This window comes from Microtus oregoni, unplaced genomic scaffold (genome assembly GCF_018167655.1).
Source record: "Microtus oregoni isolate MIOR12 unplaced genomic scaffold, Mior012 000016F_ref0000370, whole genome shotgun sequence".
NCBI classification, from domain to species: domain Eukaryota; kingdom Metazoa; phylum Chordata; class Mammalia; order Rodentia; family Cricetidae; genus Microtus; species Microtus oregoni.
The window spans coordinates 34,853,788-34,881,623 of record NW_024543075.1 but is presented as its reverse complement, the minus strand read 5'-3'; the positions used below and the strand labels follow the sequence as shown (position 1 = coordinate 34,881,623).

Sequence of the window (27,836 nt, the reverse complement as noted above, 5' to 3'; positions counted from 1 at the left end):
TCCAGACGGTGACACTACCTGAGGGGATTGTAACAGACAAGCAAAGAAGGAAGGAGGATTGGATGGTAAGTGATGCCATGGAACAAACTGTTTACTCAGGCACATTGGAGAGTTTCAATGAAGTGCTATGGTTAATACAATGTCATGTTAACTGAGCTATTGAATTTGGAGTCTATAAGAATCAATAAACAAAGAAATATGCACCAAACAATTACTGTTTAGATGCAAACCTAGCTTGAAGTAGTAACACACCTGTAATTCCAGTCCAGCACTTGGCTATCTCCAGCTATGTAATGATTTCAGGTTGTGATCAGCCCATGACACATTAGACCCTATCTCAAAACCGAGACTAAAATAGACAGAAACAACATCCTAAAAGATCATATTTAAAAATAACTTATATAATTATAAAATATTTTGATGATGTGACTGCAATTCATTCTATTTCATTAATTAAACTGTTAAATCTACAACTGGCAAGATCTGGTTTGCCCTATCTCTATATTTAGTAGTACTAAAATTATTTCCAAATTGTATTGGGCCTAATTTTTAATAAACATGTTTAGTAGTTTACACATCTTTTTATGACGACACTGAAGTTAAACAGAGCTAGTTATTAAATGCCATGTTAGGAGGACTGATTGGTATACACGTGAGAGTCTTGTCTACTCTTTCCATAGTGTCAATGATATCTCTGATGTGGTTCCAGCCACAGTTGCTATGTGAGGAGCCTCAAAGTCTCTTTCTTTGCTGGCACTGACAACAGAAATAGCGTTACAAAGTCTTGTGGGTTAAGATGTCATACAACCAAATCCTTTAGGTAAAGAAATTTTCTTATATGCTTCCTGAAAAGTGCCACATAATCTGCTCCCTTCACTTCAGTCCTAGGGCTTCAGAGCATACTCCTCATCTCACATTAAAAATCCCAGGCCATTACTAGGCCGTTCTTACATCTGCAAACACGCTCAACAGAAATTTGTTTCTCAATCCATTATATCTATGGATGCTATTTTAATGTTTTATCGCTACAAACAACCACTACCTTCTCCTTCTTCCCTATGATGGTCCTTAAATACTGATCTTTACTAAATGTATCAAGTTGTCACTCAGACAATTTCATCAAAGAACTGCAGTTTCTAAAATTTGATTCTGATGTCCTCTGATGCACACTGTTACAGTCCTACTGAGAGCATGATATCCAAAAGCAAACAGACTATTCTTGAACTAGCGTTAGCTTCACTTTAGTCACATAGATTAGGAATTTGGTGGGGGCTCATACTGAATTTGAGTTCCACTAAATTTAAACTTTCTTCAAACCATTTTATTCTTGCTAGTTTTCAGGCATTCTACATTGGTAGATCTCATTTTAAAACACTAATAAATTAAGCATTCGTAAGAAAATTATGAATAAAAATAGATTATTAATCCTTATCATCTGCAGCAGTGGTTCTTAACCTGTACGCTGTGGTCCTTTTGCAGGTTGAACAACTATTTCACAGGGGTTGTTTAAGACCAACAGAAAACAGAGATATTTATATTACGATTTATAACAGTAGCAAAATAGTTATGAAGTGACAATGAAAATAATTTTATGTTCAGGGGTCACCATAACATGAAGAAATATATTAAAGGGTCACAGCATTAGGAAGGTTGAGAAGCACTGATCTACAGGAATACAAAATTCCTCATATGAGAACTATGGTAAGATAAAAATGATCTGCTACACAAGGGCTAAAGCGAGGCACAGTGGCACATAGCACCACTTACTCAGAAGGCTGACACTGAAGGACTGTCGTGAGCTCAGGAGATGAGGCTAGCCTAGGCCATTCAGCAAGACCCTGTCTTTTTTGTTTTATAACTGACTGGTTAATTACTTAATAAATGTTTGTCAGAGAGATGTGGGGGGCACACACATGGCATGGTACATGTGTGGAGATCAAAAAACAACTCCCAGGAGTTGATTCTTCCCTTCCTCCTTGTTTGAGGCAGGGTTTCTCTTATTTCTGCCACACTGCTCACACCAGAATAGCAAACCTATAGACTTCCAGGTGTCTCTCCTAGCTCTGCTAGGAGTGCTGAAATCCCAAACACCACTTCTATGAACCTAGGTCAAGTATTTTTACCCTGAGCCATCCCCCTGTCAAAAGTTGTCTTATTCATAAATAAATATATGAATGAATTAATAAATTCTTTAGAACCTACTTGCAAAATTAAATATATTAGATTTCTTGATGTTGTTTTCCTTCTACTCTGTCTTTTCTATGGGAAATGCACCATTATCTGAAAGCAATAAATGATGTGAAACCTTCTAAAACTCAAATACAAAAACCTCAAGCAAGATGTGGACATTTACAGCTGGATACTTACAAGTTCATGAATATCAGTCTTAAAGATGGAGTGTACGCCAATTATGAAAGGAGTTGGAGAACTCAAAACTTCTAGCAGCTGAGCCGGAAGAATGGGAATGTAAGGGTAACTGAAAAGAATAAAAATATTTTATTTATGCTATTTTCCCACAATGTGAACCCATTTCCCTTTATTCTTATGCAGTCTGAACTATAAAAGTATATTTGCTAATTATTTGGGAATTTCACACCATATATTTTGAACATATTCACTGACTCCTCTCCAGCTCCTCCCCAGATAAACCCCTACCAACCTATGCCACTCTCGGCTTCATGTCTTCTTTTTAAAATTTTTATTAATTATTATTTTAATGAATAAAATTAATTATTATATAATATAAATCCATTAAAATAATAAATATTATTAATTGTTTCAACTTACTACAATGTACTTCTATCATAGTCACCACCACACTCCTCAGATTCACCCCACCTCCTTACTTGCAAACTCTATCTATATTCTTTTGTTTTTTTACAGTATGAATTTAAATTTATTCATATTTAGATCAAGTGGGCCTGGTTTGGTGGTGCCAGCCTTTAAGCCTAGTATTTGGGAGGCAGAGATAGGTGGCTCTCTAAGAATTTATGGCTGGGTTGGTCTATATACTAAGTTGTAGGCCAAAAAGGCTAGGTCTGCATATGAATTCACAGCAGTTGTGAAAGCATGTACAGAGCCCGTGCAAGTCCAAGCCAGACCAAATTTGGCATGGAGATGGGAACCAGGCATTCAATCCTACCTCTAGCTATGGAGCTATAGTAATTGTTAGCTGCTAGGAAAGGGAGAAATGGTTTTCTCTGCAACTGTAAGTCCACCATCCTCCAGCGGAAGACCACACATCCAAGATTATTTGGGCAGCAGAAAATGACCTTGAAAATTTTATTTATTTATTTTTAAGGATACAAAATTGGGTGGGTAATTAAGGAGAGTGGATCTGGGAAGTGGTAAGAGGTGGGGATATGATCAAAACATGAATGAAACTCTCTAAGAACTAATACATCTTTCTTTTTTTTTTTTGGTTTTTTCGAGACAGGGTTTCTCTGTGGCTTTGGAGCCTGTCCTGGAACTAGCTCTGTAGACCAGGCTGGTCTCGAACTCACAGAGATCCGCCTGCCTCTGCCTCCCGAGTGCTGGGATTAAAGGCGTGCGTCACCACCGCCCGGCATTAATACATCTTTCTTAAAGCACTGAAGAACTAAAGAGAAATCAACTTTATTGCATGGAATAATTTTCAAAATCTCAATGTTTAAGATAGGATCACAGAAAATAAAACACAAAGTAAATGGAAGTCAGGTAGGTAGGTGTCTTCCTTCTTCCTCCCAAAATGCATGCTGTTCCAAAGCACTTTTCCTTATGCAGGCCCTGATATCAGAGGGGAGCACTGGCAGGACCTGCACTCTCAAGGCAATGAAATGACTTGTCTAAATTACACTGTGCTTGATGTTCACATTCAATACCCATCCAATTTTGTATCCTTAAAAATAAATAAATAAAATTTTCAAGGTCATTTTCTGCAGCCCAAATAATCTTGGATGTGTGTTCTTCTGCTGGAGGATGGTGGACTTACAGTTACAGAGAAAAATTTTTTATGAAAATTCCAGAGGTGATCTAAAATTTTATCTAATGTTCATAAACTTTTAAAATTCTGGGACAATATGATTAGTAAACTAGATCAGAGTAAAATATTCTACCTGTAACATGACCTATCATTATGGTTTAATTTTTAAAAACTTTTAAAATTTTTATTATATTTAATATGACTCTTAAAAATAAGTGGGAAATTTATAATGAAGTTCTGTCTAATCTAGGTTTCACAATTACCAATGTATAGCCACATATGTCCACTGACATATGTTCAATTCTCTATGTTACACTGAAGTAAATACTTTGCATTATTTATATACAAATAATTTATGAAGTATCTAAAACAGATAGGGACTCTTCATTAACAGAATTCCAATAGCTTCTAAAACTTAATACATTAGGTTCAAATGGCACTAACAAAATAATTTTATCAGAATTGAAAGATAATTAAATATTGATGATAAGTTAAATATTTCATTAAGTTAATCATCACTCAGTCATGTACATCTTGGAAAAGTCCCAAATTTGAGACTAGACTTTATTAGAATCATAATTCTGTAACTTCAATAAGAGGTTCAATAACAAACCTCTGTGGTTCAAACTAATTGGGTCCTGACTCTCCCCGCCTCCCCAATGGTTTCTCTGTATAGCAGACCAGGCTGGCCTTGACCTCACAGACATCCATCCACCTGCCTCTGCCTCTTGAGTGCTAGGATTAAAGGCCTGTGCCACCACCACCCAGCCTGGCCATGACATTTTGACTTATCAACAAGTAATGCATAATATGGGAATAAATACAACTACCAAGTAAAAAACTTCACCTGTATTTAAGAGGAAACATTAAAGACTCCAGGGCTCGACAGGCATCACTAAGTCTCTGGAAACTTGCTGAATGGAAGAGAACTTTATTTTCTGTAAGGACTGCACAAAAGAGGTTGAGGACATTTTGAATTCCTGAAAACACAAGAACAAAGGCTTACTTAACACAACAAACTGTACTGTATTGTTACCAATCACAGACTGTTATGATAAAGGAACAAAAGTAATATTCAGGGATCTCCCAAAGAAAATACTTGATTGACTTAACCGATACAACATATAATAATAGCTGTCTTCCTGGATGTCTACTCTTTACACTACTGTGATAATCATTGAGCATATGGCCTGTAGGAAAATTTACAACTGCCTTCTTCATCTCATCTCCAAGGTCTGTATCTAAGTTCCCATTAGAGATGTTGGCATTGGTTTTTGTTCTCCTTTAGAGTCTATTTGTCTGATGTTAAAACAGCCAGGTGTTTTAAGATGACATTTCAGTCACCAATAATCATATATACAACAGTGGTATGATAAGGTCATAATAGAGGTGACAAATTCCTAGTAGGACAATGTGGCTGTCCTAAGTATCACTATTCGATGCATTATATATTTGTGATAATGTAGGCATAATAAAACCATCATTAGTCATATGAAAGTATAGCACATACAATGAGGTGCCATGAATAATGTGATCAATGACAATATAATTGGCTTATGTATTTACTATACCACCATTTTGTTTGTTTTCTGTATTCCTTCTACTTACAAAGAAAACTATATTGTGTTATGCTAGCAGCAGTCTCACACATTTTGTATTTATAAAATGTTTTGTATATTACATTGATTCTTAATTGCATCATTTTCTCTTGTGCTTGATTTAATCTGTTATTTTGCACACGTGGCCCTCAGTTTAATAAGCTATGCTGTCTGTTTTCACTGTATAGCCTAGATATGTAGTGAGCTATACTATCTAAGATATGGAATTGGAAGGACATATGCTTGAGGATGTCTACCCAAGAACTTCTTGCTATTCTTTGACATAACTTTATGAGGTGAGTAGCTAATCTGCTATTCACTCTGCTGACTTACCATAGGACCATAAAATGGAGCCAGCCAAACATGGAGTGAATCTCTTAAAATAAATCTTTCAAAGGTAAGAGCACGGACTGCTCTTCCAGCGATCCTAAGTTCAATTCCCAGCAACCACATGGTGGCTCACAACCTTCTATAATGAGATCTGGTGCCCTCTTCTGACTTGCAGGCATGTGTAGGCAGAACACTGTATACATAATAAGTAAGTAAATAAACAAATAAATATATTAAAAATTAAACTTTTTTCTAAGTTGTTGTGGCTGAAAGTATTTTGTCACACTAACCAAATGCTGACTTACACACATGGTTTTCTATCTTTTTCCTTGAGAGTCTGTTGTTGTGGAATATTAATTTAAGATGTGTTACATTTGTTTATGCTACAGAATATTTGTTTAATGATGCAAAGATGTATGGTATTCTTTTATGTTGTATTTATTTAACTCTGTAAAGCTGTGTTACTTTGCCTACCTAAAACACCTGATTGGTCTAATAGAGCTGAATGGCCAATAGCTAGGATTTGTCATTTCCATCATACTCCGGGTCCCACGGCCATCAGCATTCAAACAAAATGCTTAGTCACCCTAGGTGCTAGCATCCCATGGTCACACATGTGCCATCAGCATTTAGGCAAATTGCCTAGTCACTCTAGGGCCTTATGTCCTATGTAATCTATGTGCATGCACCACATGGCATTGTAATCTCTAGGCATGCACAGCATGGCTACGTAAGCCCCTATGCACATGTGCTGAACTACCTTTAAAAAGCAGACATGTCAGCCCACATTCTCTTTCAGACAGGCCTGTGCACCACACTCTTTCCTTTCTATTAATAAAAACTCTTAAAGTGGGTTTTGTTTTGTATCTTGTGGTCTATTCTCATGTATGGTGCTAAGGCTCAACTGGCTCTCATGCACCCCTCTCCTTTGGGCCAGGATCCTGGACCAGGTTCATCTACAACTGACCATATTTCATTTGCCAGGCCACTGGATCACTTCTTACAACATTGGCTATGTCAGTTACTGAGTTTGTCCTCTTGTGGTAGGCATAAATGTCTCCCTAAACCCATAGGTGTGGCCAGTGAGCATGTGGCCCCCTTCCGATGTTCTTGGAAACTAGGGTACACCCAGCCACTGCCTTCAAGGCTATGCCTGGCCCCTTTTGCCAACAATCACCTCTGGTGAGCATCCAAACAGACTAGGCTCCCATAAAGCCAGTACATTCATTAGGTTCAAAACCCAGTGCCATTGTCCTTGGCTTCTCAGTCAGCCCTCATTGTCCACCAAGTTCAGAGAGTCCAGTTTGATCCCATGCTTTTACAGTCCCAGTCCAGCTGGCCTTGGTGAGCTCCAATTAGACCAGTCTCAGTGGGTGGGTGCACCCCTCGGCGGTTCTTACTTCCTTGCTCATGTTTTCCCTCCTACTGCTCCTCATTTGGACCTTGGGAGCTCAGTCCAGTGCTCCAATATGGGTCTCTGTCTCTATCCCCATCCATCGCCAGATGAAGGTTCTATGGTTATATGCAAGATATTCATCAGTATGGCTATAGGATCGGGCCATTTCAGGCTCCCTCTCCTCAACTGCCCAAGGATCTAGCTGGGGGCATCTCCATGGACACCTGGGAACCCCTCTAGAGTCAAGTCTCTTGCCAACTCTAAATGTCTCCCTTAATTAAGATATATACTACCCCTAAATTTTATATAATTAGTAATCTCAAATTTTAAGATGTTACATTCATTTTTATTCCCAAATAACAAGATTTGTTGCTGTGTTCATAGCTAGTTACTTAGAAAATAACTGTCTTAAGCTATGACCAGATGCCTACTTAATCCTGAATACTTTCCTAGATGCTGCTGTCTATTTCCATCTAATGCTGCACAGTAACAGTAAAGGAGACACAATGGAAAACACTTTGTGACACTTTCCACTGAATAGTAAATAAATATGTCAACAAACGCTATGTCTCCGCTTTCAAAAGAGAAAACTGAGGAACAGAAGAATATACTTTTGTAGTGATATTTTGTTTGTTTTAACAATTAAGCTTGCCTGAAGATCAGAGTGCAAGCTAAGCCACTAGAGCCCAGGGAGTCGTGACGCACACCTTTAATCCAAGGATTTGGGAGACAGAGGCAAATGGGTCTCTGTGAGTTCAAGGCCACCCTGGGCTACCTGTGATTGAATAATGTATAAAAGAGAAACAGAGCTTACACAAAGTTAATCCCAGCACTAGGGAGGTGAAGACAGGAGTGATATGGCTGGGCAGAGAGAAAAATAAGGGCAGGAGGAGACAGGAGTTCATTGCAGTCTGAGGACAGGATTGTCCTTTTGGTCTGAGGATTTGGTAGAGATAAAATGTCTCTCTAGAGGCTGGCTACCCTGCTTCTCTGATCTCTCTGCTTTCACCCCCTAATATCTTAGTCTGGGTTTTTATTATTAATACCTATTAGAATTCATGCTACATACTTTTTGAAAAGAATGTAGCTTATCATGTGTATACATATGCTCATACAATGTATGTGGGAGTATACACATACATGTTACATGCCATGATACACATGTGGAGGTCAGAGGACTATTCTGTGAATAGTCTGGTTTTCTCCTTTCACCTTTATGTGGTTTTGGAGACAGAAATCAGGTCAGCAAGCATGCATAAGAGCATATTCACCTGCTCACCTACTCACAAGCCCAGAAGGCTATACTCTGAACACAAGATGTATTCTGGAAAGCCTTATTTTCCTTTCTGATCAGTTTATTGCAGGGAAAAGTTTAATAGTAGTTAAGGTTTAGTATAGTCATGAAGATTTCTCATTTAATTGATGAATATCTATTAATTGCCTACTTTCTCTGCATATTAGATTATTACAGTGACTTATTAGACTTCTGAGATAGGACAGAAAATGCTAAATTCTTGGGGATTGAGATAAATATAAGGTAGACTCTTAGAAGTTCACAGTACAGTGAGGATGTCAAATTGATAGTTAAAACACACGAAAAATACAGATACATATAATACGAAAGACAGCACAGAAAAGAGGGCAATTAATCCTCCTGCCACTTAAAAGCTGTATCCTCACATGTTGAGGAAGTATGTTTTATAGAACACTAATCTCTGAAAGGACTGAAAGTTTACACAAGGAGAACTTTGTGACAAGAAGATCAACTCTTTAATTAGGGTCCTCTTGCCACAGAGAGATGTTCATGTTCAATAAAAGATAACTAAACAGACTTATTTAATAGTAGCACTCAAGTGCCATAAATAATGTGAATAACTGGGGAGATGATTGAGATGATAAAAGATCTGAGATCATATATCCCCAGCACCCCTAAAAGCCAGCCATGGCCACACACACAAATAACAGAGTTTTATAAGCGTCTTCAAACATTCCTAGTTTTGGTTAGTCCACCCTCTACTCCATTCTCCCACTCTACTTTAACATTTAGAGTCCTATATTCGTCCCTGCTCTTTCATATCACGTGTTTTATTCTTCCCAATGTTATGTGGCCATTTTTTCCAGGATTAAAACCTCCTATCTTGGAGGGAAGCGGTCAAAGGTGAGGTGAAATAACAGATGCTTCTAAGGAGAAGTGAAAACATTCTATCCTACAAAGAACCTCCTTTAAGATGAAGGATATAAGAAGGAAGGTGAGTCAACAGGACATTCCAAAGAGTGGAGAAATATTCCTTTCTGCAGCAAAGTCATTGAAACTGACTTGATTCACTAGGCCCGTTCTTCACCCCGCCCCCCAAAGCAGTAAAGACTACTGGAAGACAATAAAAAGGCGGATCAGCCAAGCTGCCTGGAGAACAAGAGAGCAGCCAAACTGCTCTAAAGAGGTCAGACCAACTGACCTACTGGGAAATGGCATGCTCCTGTATGATGGGTTCTTTGCAGTTTGTGCAGTATGCTCCTAGTTTTCAGTTTTCATGAGACGTGACCCATGCTGGAGTAGGTTTTCAGTGATGTAGGCTCCTTTGAGTCATTTCTGCTCCTGTAAGTAATGCCTCACCCCGACTTGTGTAAGTAGTACCAATAAGTAGCATTCATTGGTTCATCAAGCTGGGCTTTGGTGATATCTGTCATTGGTTCCCTACTTTGCATGAGTAAATGTTTCCTTGTGTCTCCCAAGAACGGTGTCACATAATACCTTTTCATTGTATTTTTTTTTAAACTTGGACTTCAGGATCAAAGTTTCCCAAGTAAGAGTGAATCCATACCTGGTATTATAAACATAAGCAAAATCCATGGCTAGGGAAGTCACAGGACCCAGGGCAGAATTTTTTGATATTGTTTTTTCTAAATGCCATGTTGTCAAACTGCCTTCTAAATAATTGTTTAGATTCACAGATCAGTCACTTTCTTTAAAAACTGTGGCCACTAATAGATTTCCTATGTTCCAATAGACAGCCCCACACCCACTAGCATATGAGCAACAGTAATTGGACTGTGTGGGTTAAAAATAAAAGTTACAAGAGGAGAACATGAAGTTAGGAGGGAGATACAATGGTGGGTCCTGAGGGAATTCATGGGGAAAGAGTAGGGGGGTGGATCTGACCACGATCTTTTACATACATGTTTGAAATTTTCAAAGGTAAACAAACATTTTTAAAAATTGCTGTGTTTTTATTACTTGGACTTAAAATTTTTTAAACTCCAAGCAGCTTCAAAATGTATCCTTAGCAGCTTTACAAGACCATGGTAGTTTCATCTTTATTGAGATACATATGCTTCATATATTATAAAATGTCCTGTTCTGTGCTTCCAGACCCATCTAATCCCCTACTTGCGATGGAGTAATTCCACTTTATAGGCTGGCCTTAAACGTCTGCAATCTTTCAGTTTTAGCTTCCTGAGTACTGTGATTATAAAATTCACTGCTTAGAGGAGTACAATTCAGTGGTTTTAATAAAAAGTCATATACTACTATTAGTATCTAACCCAAATCAATTTCATTACTCAAGAGAAATCCTGGACCTTTTAGTACCCCAAAGTAGCCTAGCCTCTGGGAAATACTATTCTAGTTTCTGGCTATATATATTTGCCTGTCCTGAACTTTTCATATAGGCAGAATCATACTATATGTGGTCTTTTGTTTCTGGCTTCTTTCACTTAACAAAGTTTCAAGCTACATCTATGATATACCATTTATCAATATTACATTCCTTTATATGGCTGAATAAGTTGCCACTGAGTGAATATACCATAAGGTATATTAAAGCATACATTCATAACAGACATTTAAGACTACTTATTTCTGTTTTGTATAAGGATGCTTATTCAAATTCACACATCTGCAGACAAGTTTTCAGTTAAGAATTTTGTTTTTTCTACCACAGACTAGATTGCAATTAAAGAAAATAATCATAAATTATTCATTCTTTTCATGTGACAGTTTTCATTCGACACAGCTATTTTTAATTTAATCTATGTTGGATATATCAATAATTCATTCCTTTATATTGTAATTGTATATCCCAACTCATGTATAGATCAAAGAAATTAATATTTACTATATTAATATATTTCTAATATTAACTCCCTATTACACTAAGACTGCTTTCATTTTTTTTACTATCATACAATGGCTATGGATATTTATGTGTAAATTTTTTTTAATTGAAAAAATTTCCAATGTGTAAATATTATTTTTATAGATATGTATTATCATTTCCTTTGGGTAAATGCGTAGGAATAAACTTAACTTAAACAAGTAAACAAACTGTAGTCCAATGTATCTTTTCATATTCTAGTTAACAAAGAACAATGTTCCAGTTCCTCTATACCTCCTCAAATATGCAGGCAGGCAATCTTTTGACCAGCTATAACACCTGATGTGACCATCTAGAGATGGCCTTAAGTTATATATCTCATTACAATCATACCAAGTAGTAAATGCCAAGTGTGTCTTATCTATCTCCTTTCTTTGCTGTAAGTTGCTCCCAAATATCCAAACTATGCCAAAGGGGTGATACAAAAGTAAGTCCCTTGGGAAGCTTGCTCCATTCTTCCCTCCTCCTGACACAGTTAAGTTACAATAGATAATACATAGTTTCTTTATATTTTCTTTGTCACATCAGGTAAATCTAACTTAAATCTTTTTTTCCATCCATAGGTATCTATAAGAACATTATTTTAAAATCCAGGATAAGACATACCTAATTGCTGAAATAAAAGAGCCACACTAGTGCCTGTGACAGGAAGACTGTCATGTAAAGGAGTCTGGATCAGCTGTCTGTCTCCTGCACCCAAGGAAAATAGCTTCTGCATAATGAGAGAAATATATATAAAGTCGTAAGAGACAATAGGAGGCAGTAACATATAACCTAAAGCAAACAAGTTACACTGTGTACAACTTAAAGTATCAGAAAATTCAGTCCATGAAAGTTAAAAACGTAGTAGATGAGACACAAAAATCACTGACAATTTTAACTGACTAAAAACGGAGCTGCAGAGAAGCCATGGAGCTGCCAGAGGAGAAAGATGCAAGCTGCCAGCTGGAACCTTGCTGGTAGGCCACGAGCCTTATGGTAAAAAATAAAATAATAGAAATGGGTTAATTTAATATATAAGAGCTTGCTAGAAATATGCTAGAGTCACTGGCCAAGCAGTGCTTTAATTAATACAGTTTCTTAGTGATTATTTTGGGTCTGAGCAGCTGGGAATGAATGAGCAGGCTCCTACAACATAGGATCCTCCTTAAAACAAAAACATTTAAAGACTTTTTTCTCTTTCTTTATGATCAAGTCATCTGGAGAGGGCAGGAAGAAAAAAAGCTTATCTGCCTTTCATTCTATTTACCTGAGATCCTCCAGCAGCTGGGACAAGGCAAGCACAAAGATTTGCAATGAGACTTTCCAAAGAGACACTCAGGCTGTCCACGTACACTGTATAGATCAAACCCAAGCAAGCCTGCAGAGAAAGGTGCATGCAGTCATTTCATGGCAGTGTCACTAAAAATAAATAGTGACATCTCTTCTAGGAAAATGTCTCTTTGAACCACGGAAATTATACTCTACATTGAACATGAAACAAATCTTAAGCAATAAATTAAGTTTATTAAATTTTTCTGTAGAAGCAGAACACCCACATGAGCTTCCAAGATGAGTTTATAGAAAGCAGAAAGCCATAATTTGTAAAACAGGTATCTCTGTTAAGATAACCATTCCAGCTAATTTGCAAGGCTGAATTTTTGTTTTCTATACAGTTTGCCTGGTGGTTTCTAACTTATTTTAAGAACTCCATATTTCAAGATAAAAATTCAGAGATACTGTTTTATGGTTCTTATAAATCCACAATATTTATAGAACCTTAAACTTCTAAGAATTATAACAATAAACAGCAAAGCAAGCACGATAATAAGACTAACATTTTGAGCTCAGAAGACAGTAAGTGGTGAAATAAGATAAAATGCAATCTTTCTTTTCTTTATTTTACTTGTGTTTGGGGGGTGTGTGCTCATGTGTAAACACGGAAGCTAGAGAAGGGTTCCAACAGTTTTCTTCAGGAGCTCCCTACCTTATATTTTGAAACAGGGTCTCTCTCACTGAATCTGGAACTCATGGGTTCAGTTGGACTGGCTGGCCTGTGAGCTTTGGCAATCCTCCTGTCTGCCTGAACTGTTTCCTCCATCCCAGCACTGAGGTCAGATATGTGGCCAGGCCTGTGCTTGGCTTTTTACAGGATTGCTGGAATCTAAATTCAAATCCTGTTGTTGGTGCAGCAAGCTCTTTTCTCACTGGTTCCTTTTCTTGGTCGTAACATACACACTCAATCAATCTTTTAGCTTACTGAAATTTGTGACTAAAAAATTAGTAATTGTCACTAATTTACAGTATGAAATAATCACACACACACACACACACACACACTGAATAGTATGTCACAAAACACACTAAAGGAGTCATAATTGTCACTGTACTAGTGAGGGTGCTATTTATTCTAAAATGCATAATCTCACTTTCTAGTTTTTATACTTGAGTATTAGTACAGATATTTCCACTTTCATACATTTTTATATTTGAAAAGTCTGAGTATTACAAAAGGGAAAAATCTGTAAGGAACAAGTAGTGCCTCGTAGGCCAGGCTTACCTAGGACTTCGGATCTCTTGTTTCTGTCTTTTATATACTAGAATACTAACATGGGCCATCATGCCTGGCTTTAAACAATATTTTAAAGACACGATCAGAATTATCTGAAATCTCACATTATCCTATTTACTGTAGCCTAAGTCCACAAGCTTAATAAACATGTTCACAGTTGTTATGCTATGTGTACATTTTAAATTTCTTGAAGGTAATCAAATTATTTTTATGATTTATAATCTTTCATTTACTTAACATAAAGTCTGTTTTAAAACAAACCTATTCTTATTAGTGTGACTAGCTATGTTAACTAAGGGTTGCTTTCATCCAATACAAATTTGTTTCTTCCCCTCACAGCGATCTCATTTTATTGGTGAGTCACTAACTCACTCTAACAGGATTTCTAGTGCAAGAAATCTTGTTGCCTTAGTTTATTCAAAACCAATTTATACAATAATATAGATTAAAAATTACAACTGAGTTTTTTACCCTAAAAATTTCTGGGTAGTCTAATCTGGATACTAAGACGAGGCTTTTGGGAGCAAATACTTCTGCAGGTTGAATTAAAGCAGACACTTCTTCACCTTCAATATCTTCCTTCTTTGTTCCCTAGAAAAAGAAATTACAATCAATGTACAAAGTCTCCCAGGTTCATAATTCACACAATATATTCAAAGAATGCAGCATACAGATAATTTATAAGAATCCAAATTAATTACAAATATTAGGCAAGAAATGACAAAGTAAGAAATATTTCTTTCATTATTTTTCAAAACTCCTTACGCTACAGATATGTATACCAAATTTGAGTGTTTAATTTCTAAGGAATCAAGGTAAGACATGTATAAATTAATCTTAAGTAATGACCCAAACAATTAAAAATGTTACTTATGTAAGTGGAAAGTCATTCTTTAAAAGAATGGAAAAGGTCTACTCTAAAAATAATGCACTGATTTTCATTTGTTTTCCTATTTGGCCCAATATTTTCCTCCTGTGGGGATTCTTAGGCCTGCAGAAAAGTAAAGCACACTGTGTTGTCAAGTGCTTCTGTTCACATGCAACAATAATAGTTGCCTTAAAAAGAAAACACTTTGTACAGGAAATAATTAGTGTCATGAAAATGTAGGCTTATAAACGGTTAAAATTTAAAGTAGAGTTACAACAAAAAAACCAAAATTGGAAGAAAAAAAACAGCCTAAGTTTCGACAACTAACTACTAGTCAATAAGCCTGCAAAAATATTATTTGGAATGCTAAGGGTTAAGAACACTGGCTAGTCTTCCAGAGGACCCAGTTAGATTCTAGCCCCCACTTGGTGGCTCCTAACTATCTATAACTCCACTTCCAGGGGATTTGAAGCTCTCTTCTAGCCTCATGGCACTACATGCAAGTGGTACATAAACTTAAGTAGTCTGATGGAGGAGGGTCATGGTCATGTGTCTATGTGTTACTTTCATTGGTTAATAAAGAAACTGCCTTGGCCCTTTGATAGGACAGAAAATTAGGTAGGCGGAGTAGACAGAACAGAATGCTGGGAGAAAGAAGCAGATTCAGGTAGACTCTATAGCTCTCCTCTCCACGATGGAGGCAGGTTAAGATCCTTTCTGGTAAGCTACCACCTCGTGGTGTTACACAGATTATTAGAAATGGGTTAATCAAGATGTGAGAATTAGCCAGTAAGAGGCTAGAGCTAATGGGCCAAGCAGTGTTTAAAAGAATACAGTTTCTGTGTAATTATTTCGGGTAAAGCTAGCCGGGCGGCTGGATGCAGCCCCACAGCTCCTTCTACAGTAGTCAAAACACCCATTCACATAAAACAAAACCAAAGCTTTGGATGGGGCCATGAGGCCTTGAACATGCTTTGTGAGCACAAGGGTGGGAGACAAAGCACAAGGTGGAGCAGTGTGCTGCCTAGTGCCCACCGCAAGAACCACACACTGCCATTAGCATGTGCCTCTTCTCACTAAACCTCATGGTGGCCAAGTCCCACTTCTAGTACATATCACAGTTAAAGAAGAGGTCCTAGGAGAGATTGTGTATTTGGATAGTTGTTCGAGAAGTTACCAAGCAGGAAGAATTTCAACATCTGGCTGCACTATGATTCTGGCAGTGGCACGCATAAATATTGTCAGTACCGTGACCAGAGCACAGAGGGAAGCACCATGTATTCCATCTAACCGCCATCAGTATGCAGTGGTATCACAGAGGGAAGCACCATGTATTCCATCTAACCGCCATCAGTGTGCAGTGGTATCATGACAGGCGCACTCATACATGATGCATTCAACCATCAACGTAGATGAGATGGCAACTGTCAGCCCTCTGTCAAATAATCCAAGGCTTCAAGACGAAGTTCTTGTTGCTCCAGGTGATGCTAGCAGAAGCTGTGCTTTCACCACTAAGAGGCCCAACACCTTTTTCTAGATGGGGAAGACCACCAAATAAAGTATACTAAACAGTTAAAAAAAAAAACTTAAAAAAATTTTTGAATCCACAAATATTACCTGTGTACTTACTGTTTGAAAAGACTCTGTTTTAAGATGAGAGTGGGGAGAGCAAGCTAATGAAACACTAAGATTTGCTAGAGGCTATTCTGAGATTCTAGGATATTTCCTCTAACTGAAGCCCCTTTTCTCTTCCTTTTCCAGTATCTATGGTACAGTTTAAACTCATTTCCTCCTCAAACTTTCCTTTCCTGACCTTTGCTCTCCTGCATTCCAGTATGGCTTATCAACACATCAAAAGTGCTTATGCTTGCTAGTCAATATTTCCCCAAATGCCACAAAATGCCGTTGTCTACTTGACATAACAAACATGGTCAAAAGATAATCTTTCTCCCTAAACTTCATTCTCCTATAGTAAGTGGCCCGTGTGTATTAATGGCAATCTCATTTTTTTTGTGTGGCAAAACTCAAATTATGATTTTTGTCTCAATTACAGTTCATACCCAACTGTCAAAATAGACTGACCTCTCAGTTTACCCACTGATACTACCAAACAGCAAGCCAACACCCTCTTTGGATTATGACAACAGCCTGTTTTCATTCCCTTTAAGCCTTATTCCTCCTTGCTGCTCTTCAGACACACTATGTCTATCTACTGGGACCTGCTTATTGTTTCTTCACCTAGAATGCTTTCCAAGTTAATGTCTATCGTGTTCCTGTGTCTATGTCATGTTCTTCCTATTCTAACAGCCACGGCTGACCTCTCTATCTGAAACTGCAGAGTCTAACATCCCTTGTCCTTTTTCTTTTCTTATTTTCTTTCTCCATGCTCTTATCACTATCTAACACATCCACAATTTTTAATAACCTTAGCCTTTTCTTTCATTTTCTACTTTTTGGTCTGTTTCTCATACAAATTAAACACAGGTCAGGATTCTGTTTTGTTCAATGATGATTACTGAGCTCCTAAAACAAGGGCTGGAACATGAGGTTATTACCTGGTATTTGTTCACTGTATAAATGCAGGAATAAAAATTTCTTAGAATGGTTTTCTGGGTATTTCACCAAGAGACATTTTCCCTTCTCACTTAGAGGCCAGGAACTATACTTTCACTTCCCTTTAGAGTCTACTTGGTTTCTAGGACAGTGCAATATAACCAAAAATTTGATGTCCAAGAAATGCACACATCTAAAGGGAACTATTTGTATTAAAAAGGTCCATATGCTCTTGAAAGGGAAAGATCTTGATTTGTTGCAAGGAGAGGGCCCACTTATTCATCCCAGCCGCCCAGCTAGCTTACACCCGAAATAACCACACAGAAACTTTATTAATCAAAACACTGCTTGGCCATTAGCTCTAACTTCTTATTGGCTAACCCATCTCCATTAATCTGTGTATTGCCACACTGCAGTGGCTTACTGGAGATTCTAACCGGCGTCCATCTCCGGCAGAGGATCCATAGCTTCTCTGACATTGCCCTTCTTCCTACCACAATTCGGTTCTATCTTCTCCACCTACCTAAGTTCTGCCCTATCAACTAGGCCAAGGCAGTTTCTTTATTCATTATCCAATGAAAGCAACACACAAGCAGAAGGAACTCCTGCAGCACTGATTTGATACAAAGAACAAATAAAATGAGTCTGGTTGTTTTTTGGAATCATTAAAAATAACAGAAAAGTGATGAATAATAATTTACCAAAATTTCCAAACTTAATGAAATCATGGCCTTTATGGATTATTAAAAACTCAAAATGGCAAAATGACTGAAATTCATGGAACAGATAAACCTATCCACATTTTTATGAGATTGTGATAATTGCCCTAGATTATCATTAAAATACAATTCGAGTAAGCAGGTGGCCATTTCAAATAAATGACCATGAGACTACTTTATCCAAAATATAAGCAGAATGTGTAGCCATTACTTAAAGATGTTCGTTAATTAAATAACCACCAATTATTAACAAAAAAGGGATCAATACAATGTAAATCAGTATTAAGTAAAAACATCACATTTTACATTTTTACACTGATTTTTCTTACAGATACTGAGTTTTACTTTATAAATCCTGAAATACTGTTATTCTTAACCAAGTAACTGTAGTAGTCTAAGAACCAATGCCCTGAAGGTTGGGGATGAAATTCATTAGTGAACATGTGCTTAGCATGCACAAGGACCTAAGCTCAATCTCCCAAAACTAAGCATGTATGTATGTGCATACATTCCTGAAGGCATTCCTCCCACCCCCACACACAAACACAATGTCCCAAGTTTAAAGAAACAATCATAAGTCCATTTTGAAGAAAAAAAAATATGTAGGCAATTGTTGAGTAAAATAAAGTATTTCTAAAGATAATATAATGTTTCAATGATTTTTGCTAGAAATAATTTATCAGGTCATGGAAATAATGCTTCTTCTATTTTGAGGCTAAACTATTTTGTGTAATAATTATCAAGGTTTCCATGTTTTGTTTTGAGGCAGGGTTTCACCGTATTCTAGGATAGCTTAAAACTTATATGTAGCCTGAGATGGCCTGAGCTCATGGCAATCCTTCTGCCTCAGCTTCTTGAGTGCTGGGATTATGAGCATGAATAACCATGTCAAGCTTGGCTTGTATATTTAACAATGAACAAAGTTTTACTAAAAAAAATAAGCAGGAAATTAAACATACTTGAGAGATTTTATGATGTTTTGAAATTTATTTGATATTGCCAAATACTGTTACATTATCTAGCTCAACATTATAAGCCATCTAACTTAGAGTTTTTTTTTATTTTCAGTATGCCCCACTAAAGCTGTAAATTTACCATAAATGACATTTACTAAATTATCTTGCATTGATTTGGAAGCCCACCTTATCTTTTTAAATTTTCTTTTATGTGCCTTAGTATTTTGTTTGTACGTTTGATCTTTTCAGCACATGCATGCCTGGTGACTGAGGAATGCAGAAGGAGGGAATCAGATCATCTGGGATAGGAACTATAGATGGTTGTGAGTTGCCATGTAAGTACTGGGAATTGAACTCTGGTCCTCTGGAAGAGAAGCCAGTTCTTTTTTCTATGGAACAATTTCTCCAGACCGAACTCATCTTTATCTATCTTGGAATCACTTGCCACACCTTATCTATTAGTAGGTATTTGCGTCTATTGATTATTACAATGAAGTGTGGGAGACTTTCCACCCCATATAGTCCTAATATGCTGGGAGTCTCCATGCTTCCATATGGGCTAAATTAACACCTTTTTATATAATGTACTTCCAAAATGTTATTGCCCTTCAAACATCCCAAAATGCAATGCTAAAAGGTACTCTGGCTAATTTCATGTGATGACTCCATGGAGCTGAGAGTCTCTAGCATCAGGAAGTTAATATTAGTGTCCTTTTTGGACACTTCAACCACATTTTTTGTTATACCATGATGTTTCCTTTTCATATCAGGGTAAATGAAGAATTAGACGTCTCTCTATTATATTCATTTTCACTAATACCACATTATCCTACAAATCTTCCCACATTTCTTTAAACATTTAGTTTTTGATTCTGTTTTGTTTTGGTTTTGGTTTTTTGAAACAGTTTCTCTGTGTAGCCCTGATTGTCCTGAAACTCACTCTATAGACCAGGTTGGCCTTGAACTACAGAGCTCTGCCTGCTTCTGCTTCCTGAGTGCTGCCCAGCTAGAAGTAGTTTTTATCCTTGCACATTATTTTTACCCTTCTATAAAGAACTGAATGCTTGCTGGGCGGTGGTGACACACACCTTTAATCCCAGCACTCAGGAAGCAGAGGCAGGCAGATCTCTTTGAGTTTGAGGCCATCTTGGTATACAGAGTGAGTTCCAGGACAGGGGGAAGCATGTCTCAAACAAAACAAAACAAATTAAGTTCTACATTTCCTTTTTGAAATACACTTTCTTACCATGTGCCGTTACACTGAATTTCCTTAGTCAAACAAGGACTTTAAACATTCCAGAATTAGAAAAAGGAGTCTAAATAGTCACAAAAATTCTTTAAACTATAAAATTCCCCTGAAAAGATTCCTCATTTTTGCCAAATGAGTATTTAACCATAATGGAATGTTCATATGATAAAACCTGGTTCATCCTGGAAATGACCTGATTCACAAGCACACACTTCCTCTGGAAAAGGCAATATACTGCAGCCTTGTCTGTGTAATAATAGCACAGCTCCTGACTCTACAGTACTAGCAAGGCAGGAAATTCAACTGTAGGGCGACTTACTTACCAGAGAGCTGTTGCTGCTGTAAATCATGGTCTTGTCAAAACCAAAACCAAAAAAACCTCTTACAAGTTGTTACTTTCTAGTGTTCCCTACAAGCTGCCAGAGGTTACTTAGCTAAAAAGGGCCTTTTTAACCAAAGAATTTTAGAAACAATAAATAAAGTAAAGTTAAAAAGGGTATTTTTACAGCATGACTTCTGGCTCTGATGTAATTTCAAGCAGGATGCATATCATACAGCATTTCTTGATTTTAGGTCCCTTCCCCACCCCACCCCAAACCTAATATCTTATTGGAACACACATCTAGAAAAGACTGTCATTAAAAGACACTCACAGGCAAAATGTGTGAAACATCTATGTATATGCCCTATGTCTTTAGAAGGGTAGATGGGAATAATACTTATTGTTCATAAATAGGCTAATGTTGTTGACATCTGTTCCATTAATTGATGGAGGAAGGTCATTGGCTAATAAAGGAACTGCCTTGGCCCATTTTATTGGTTAGAAGATAGGTGGGAGGAGTAAACAGAACGCTGGGAGGAAGAGGAAGTGAGCTCAGACTCCACAGCTCTTCTCTCGGGAGCAGACACCTCAGAGAGACGCCATGCTCCTGGCTCCTGGGCAGACGCACACTATGAAGCTCCAACCCAGGATGGACATAGGCTAGAATCTTCCCGGTAAGCGCACCTAGGGGTGCAACACAGATGATTAGAAATGGGCTAAATTAATATGTGAGAATTAGCCTAGAAGAGGCTAGATAGAAATGGGCCAAGCAGTGTTTAAAAGAATACAGTGTCCGTGTAATTATTTTGGGTAAAGCTAGCCGTGGGGGCGGCCGGGTGCCGGGGATGCAGCCCCGCTGCCCTCATTACTACAATTAATTCTCCTGTTTCACAAATATAAGACTTCCACAGATAGGGTGCTGGACAACAGGGTACTGCATAGCTATTCTCACATACCTACAATCCTTCTATTCTCTTTTTCTTTTTCTCTTTTTTTAAGGGGGGGTTGGTTTTTCAAGACAGGGTTTCTATGTAGCTTTGTTGCCTGTCCTGGAACTCACTCTGTAGACCAGGCTGGCCTTGGAACTTACAGCGATCCTCCTGCCTTTGCCTCCCAAGTGCTTGGATTAAAGGCGTGCACCACCACGGCCTGGCTACAGTCCTTCTATTCTCAATGTCCTCTAGCTTGTGGTTCTCAAACTTTAGTGCGCATCAAAAGCACACCTATGAGATTGTGCAAATAAAGATTTCTAGATGCAACCAACAGCATTTCTCATTTGTGGGTGTGAAGTAGGGTCTGAAAATTTATATTTCTAACGAATTCCCTGGTGACACAGGGACTACATTTTCTCAATCACTGTTCCTATAAACTATATCATTAATATAAAGCAAAATTGCTATAATAAAACAATCAGATCAGCCAACATAGTTCTTTTTTAAACATTTATTTATTTATTATGTATACAATATTCTGTCTCTGTGTATGCCTGCAGGCTAGAAGAGGGCACCAGACCCCATTACAAATGGTTGTGAGCCACCATGTGGTTGCTGGGAATTGAACTCAGAACCTTTGGATGAATAGGCAATGCTCTTAACCTCTGAGCCATCTCTCCAGCCCCCCAACATAGTTCTTATATGACAATGCCATGCTATGCTTTATAAACATGCATTAGCACTTTAAATAGCATGTTAAAAACTCATTAACATAATAAAAGATTATCAAATGTTATTTCCCATTTAAAAAAGAACAAAATTCCTTGGAGAAATGACATTCTACTTCAGGGTCAAGAAATGTACAAAATAATAAATGTTCATCTTATTGTACCAAAAAGTAAAGACTCTGTGAAAGATTAATAGTATCAAAATGAATTACAAGTACAGATTATTAAGACCCATCAAATCTATAAAAAATCATGTGTTCATAATTATAATTTAAGTGGTCACTACAGAAGTTTATTAGGACACTAATCTACTACTCTGAAAATTAAAAATGAAAGGTCTTTTCTGTCTATAACTGACGGAACACAACTGTCTCAGAGATGATCTTCTAGTCAATGCAGAAGGAAAGACAGATTCAGAAACTTGTTGGTGATTCCTAGCAAGAAAAGGGGCAGTAATGACCATCAACAGTACAAGACCGGCACTACTTGAACCAAATGTTCCGTGGTACCATCACTCAAACAACAAAAGGTACAACACACAATCTCAGAGGTATTCTAGCTTTAAAATTGAACTTAATCACCAGATGTGGTGGGACATGCCTTTAATCCCAGCATATGGAGACAGAGGCAGGCAGATTTCTTTCCACTCTCCCCCATGTAGCTCTAGCTATCCTTGAACTTGCTTTGTGTTTTGAAGACCAGACTGGACTCTAACTCAGAGATCCACCTGCCTTTGCCTCCAGAGAGCTAGGATTAAAGGCATGCGCTACCAAGGCCAGTTCCAAGGCAGATTTCTTTGAGTCTGAGGCCAACATGGTCTACCTAATGAGTTCCAGAACAGGCAGGGCTAGGTAGATAAACCTGTTTCACAAAACCAAACAAATCAATCAATCCATCCATCAATCAAATGGAGATACATACAAAATGTTTATAAGTGAAATGATGTAATAAATATGGTTTACTTTAAAATATCTTCCTTCCCAAACAGATGTTTAGATTTGAAAAGATAGGCAATCCCAACAATTTTAAAATATGGGAAATGTGTGAAGTTCATTATAAAAGTTAAAGCAAATAATACCCTATGGAACATATACTGTGTGTCACATATTGTTCTAGTTGATAGACTTAATAGTGGACTAGATTCCAAATCTCTGTCTATAGAGACCTGCATTTTATCTCATTTTTAAACTTTATTAATTTTATATGAATAGGTATTCTGCCTGCGTGTATGTCTGTATACCATGAGCATGCAAATGTCCATGGGGGCCAGAAGAGGGCTTTGGATCCAATAGGATAGTTGTGAGCTGTTATGTGGGTGCTGCAAATCGAACCCAAGTCCTTTGGAAGAGCCAGTGCTTGTAACTGCCAGACTATCTCTCTAGCTCCAAGACCTTTGGTCCTAACTACATCATCTCATTACACCTTTCCAACAACCCTCAAAGGAAGGTACTATTATTAGTAGTATGATCTGTATATAGAGAAACAAATCTTAAGTATGAAAAGGTTAAGAATTTGTTCAAAGTTAATAATTTTTTTTTTTTTGGTTTTTCGAGACAGAGTTTCTCTGTAGCTTTAGAACATGTCCTGGAACTAGCTCTTGTAGACCAGGCTGACCTCGAATTCACAGAGATCTGCCTGCCTCTGCCTCCCGAGTGCTAGGACTAAAGGTGTGTGCCACCACCGCGTGGTCAAAGTTAATAAATCTTAAAACTAAAGTCTGACTCCAGAGTTTATATTGCATTATAAAGGACCTTAGAGAAACATCTAGTTTAACTTATTAACAAGCAGACAGTGATCTAGAGAGGTTGTAAAGATGGTGTACAACTAGCAAAGATGACTGAAGGCATATATATCCATTTATTCATTTAGCATTATTTTACTGGGTATTTATCATGTTCTAGGCACTAATGTGATGAGAGTAACTGGGGAAAAATAATATCTGAAGGTGGGGAAAGTAGCTGGTCAGATTATGTAAGCAGACATTTAGACACACAAGCAAATGGAAACGATGCAGGGCAGTCTCAGCAGCAGGACTGGCCAGTAACTGGAGTAGGATCCAGAGCTCACAGATGAAATTTGAGTTTTTATTCTGAATGTCATGGACTAAAAGAAGAGTGATCCCAACTTTGTTTTTAAATGATTAATCTGAAGGGAAGTGTCAAGCAGCGTGTAAGGAGGCAGAAGTGGGCCTCGGAAGGCTGGGGACAAGTCTTGGTGTGGTGATTAGAGAGAGAGGAGGAGACCATCTGGAAGTGGAGTGCACAGACAGGATTTGTGGATGGCTAGAACGTGGATAATAAAAGAAGAAAAGAGGAAACTAAGCTTTGTGTTTAAACATGTATTGAGTAAAGCTAATAACTGCACCAAAGAAAACAAGCAAACTAGTGGGGAGAATAAAGAATGAGCAATATTAAAAAAAACAATGAATTTTGCATATGTCAAAGACAATATATATGAGTTTACTCCTTTTCAATCTGTTCTTGTCCTCCTCTTATATAAAAGGATAGCAAGAAGTCACTAGAAATAGTGACTATAAAACAATTTAAAGGAACTATAAGTACACTGACATCAGAATATATCATACATAAACACAAGCTTTTAAAGGACTACCTATATGGAAAATACAGTTATCTATGTTTGTTTGCACAATGAATATGAAAGGAATCTAGAAGACTTTATTTCAAATGCCTGTAGGCCATTAGATTACATTTGATATGGATCACATAAAAATATATGAACACCCAGAACAAAACAATTTTCTAAAATATTTACATTTGTATTATTTTTAAAACAAAGGGCTAAGGTTTTTAAGTAAATAGCAATGTATTACTGTCTGTTTATTTATTAAACACTTATAGCTCATTAGCCACACAGCACCTGTGACAAAAGGATAGGGTACAGCCTCTACTGCCAGGAAATTCAGTGTTACGTAGATGCTAAGAGCAACACAGGTGAAAAAACAGCACCAGTCAAAACAATTTTACAACTAAAGGTCAGAGTCACATGTCTGAGAAGGGACTCTGTGAAGCCCACAGCAGTAAAATGGGGTTTAAAAGAAAAAACTGATCATCAGAACAAAAAAGGATAATCAGAATAGTAACAGGCAAAATGAAAAAGGAAATCCAACAATAAGGGAAGCCAAACAGGTTGAGCTTTAATGCAACACATTTTGTACCTTGACTGGCTTTAATTTAATGCATCCTTAATTAACTACCATTTAGATTTACAATTTTTAATCTATATATACTTTTAAAAAGCAACCTAAACTAAATTTTTACATTACATACACTTAACTAAAATTTGTTGCCAATTATTTATCTGAAAATTAATTTTAATATCAAAGAGTATGATGATAGTATTTTAATTTTTGGCACCTTTTATTTATATAAAATATACTATTGAAAATAACTTTTGCTCATCAACTAATAGCTAGTAAGTCAGGATTAATATTGATTAATTAATGTTGATTAATTAAATGAGTTAATCAGCATAAACTAAGAGATATGGTTACTGCCATAGTGACATGTTTCTGTTCATTATGCTAAAAACACATGTAATTCATGTTCAACTGTTTGATTACTTGAGAATTTCTTGGATTATATAAAAATACTAAGCCAATTTAGGAATGGCTATAAAATGTGAAATTTGAGAGATATACTATTGAATAACACTTAACTTTTGAGAACAAGAGATAATTAGGACAAGAAACAATTCTTGAGAAAAGATAAGAAACAGCACAAAAGCTTCATGTCTTTCAAGCATAACAAATCATTTTAAAATTAGTTCTTCCTATATTTACAATGTTATTTTGTGAGCCACTAGAGTCAACGATCATTTTTAAAGTTCCTTTTTTCTGTCTAAGATTAGTGGAAAAAAATTAAGAATAAAATGTGATTATTTCTTAACGCAAAATGCTGTATTAATGCTGTTAGGTAGACTACAGAGACCTTTTTCTTTTCTTTCATTGTTTTCTTCTTCTTCTTTTAAGACAAGGTCTCTACACAGCCCCGACTGTCCATGGAACTCACTAGGAAGACCTGCTTGCCTTGATCTGCCTGCTGCTGCTCTAAACTGGCTTCTACCTGCCTCCCAAGTACTAGTATTAAAGGCATGCATCACCATGTCCAGCTAAGTTCTCTAGTTCTTATATTTAATGTTTTCCTAGAATTCCTGATAGAAAAGCTAAAAACAGAGTAAACTCGAAGATCAAGACTTCAACTTTACTTTAGTTAGAAATATACATCAAAGCATTTATTTACAATGAAACATGGTTTATTCAAACATTCCTTAAAGAAACAGTATATCTGCCTATAAATATGCATCATACAATTAAATTTACAATGTACTTTCCTCCAATTAGTATGCTATATACACAATAGCACCTGGAATAGTATTCTTTGAATAATTACTTGGGTGGGGATTTATATATACTTAAATTTTAAACACATAATTAAAAACTTGTATACATATTGAAAACTGGGAAAATTAGCATGGCAAAAATAATACAGTAAAAGTTAACTAAAAAATTTATGTCTATATCATTGTACAAATTAACAGTCATGTCTAGAGAGTCCAAATGACCTGATAAGGTTACACAGCTCATAAAAAGCATTTCTAGGTTACAGTCTCTTAATTTGGATTAGCCCTCTTACTCCTATATATGCTTACATGTAACCTTTGTAGGAGATAAGGGAGTTGGTTCAGCAAACAACTGTAAGGGAGACCGTATCACAGAAGTAAAATTATCAAGTTAGAAATGGGATCAGATTTCTTCTTTGATGATAACAAAATCTTTCTTGTGTTTAAATAGTTATTTTTTTATATTTAAAATTTTTTCTCACATTTTTTAGTTAACATATGATTTTCTCCCTTCCCTTCTCTTTCCAGTCCTCTCAAAGCCCCTTCCAACTCCTTCCATTCCCCAGCCTGTCTCATATTGATAGCCTCTCCTTTCCAGTTGTCTGACGTATGTGTGTATACATACATAAATACAACCTGTTGACATAGTTTTTACTGAAGTTCGTGTTAGTTTTCAATAGTCAATATAAGGAAAAGACATCTGATATTCTTGGATTTTAGAAGCTTGTTCTCAAATGCTTTTTTCAAAAATATTTATTTATTTATTTATTTATTTATTTATTTATTTATTTATTTATTATGTATACCATATTCTGTCTGTGTATATGCCTGCAGGCCAGAAGAGGGCACCAGACCTCATTACAGATGGTTGTGAGCCACCATGTTGTTGCTGGGAATTGAACTCAGGACCTTTGGAAGAGCAGGCAATGCTCTTAACCTCTGAGCCATCTCTCCAGCCCATCTCAAATGCTTTTTTAATTTAATTATATCCTATAATTTCAAGCATGTGACATATTTATTCAGTGGTAGTTTCCCTATAAGAAGTATGTGTAAGGAATAGCAAAGAAACTTAAAGTTCAGCATACTGTCAATTTGCCAATTCTCCTTTGTAAAAGGGAAGGCACAGATAGACAGCCACATTAAAAGCTTCATGTTCACCA

The 27,836-nt window shown here is 36.8% G+C and overlaps 1 protein-coding gene across 3 annotated transcripts in view; it reads right to left on the bottom strand.

Moving 5' to 3' along the window:
• The window catches only part of Sbf2 (SET binding factor 2), a 411,329-nt gene that overhangs the window by 199,927 nt on the left and 183,566 nt on the right, over nt 1-27,836 (bottom strand). For all 3 annotated transcript variants that reach the window (XM_041666238.1, XM_041666239.1, XM_041666240.1), the window contains exons 4-8: nt 14,462-14,581; nt 12,689-12,799; nt 12,046-12,151; nt 4,809-4,941; nt 2,368-2,476 (exon numbers count right to left, since the gene is read on the bottom strand). In XM_041666238.1, coding sequence (XP_041522172.1) covers nt 2,368-2,476; nt 4,809-4,941; nt 12,046-12,151; nt 12,689-12,799; nt 14,462-14,581 — 579 coding nt within the window. The remainder of the gene's footprint in view (nt 1-2,367; nt 2,477-4,808; nt 4,942-12,045; nt 12,152-12,688; nt 12,800-14,461; nt 14,582-27,836) is intronic.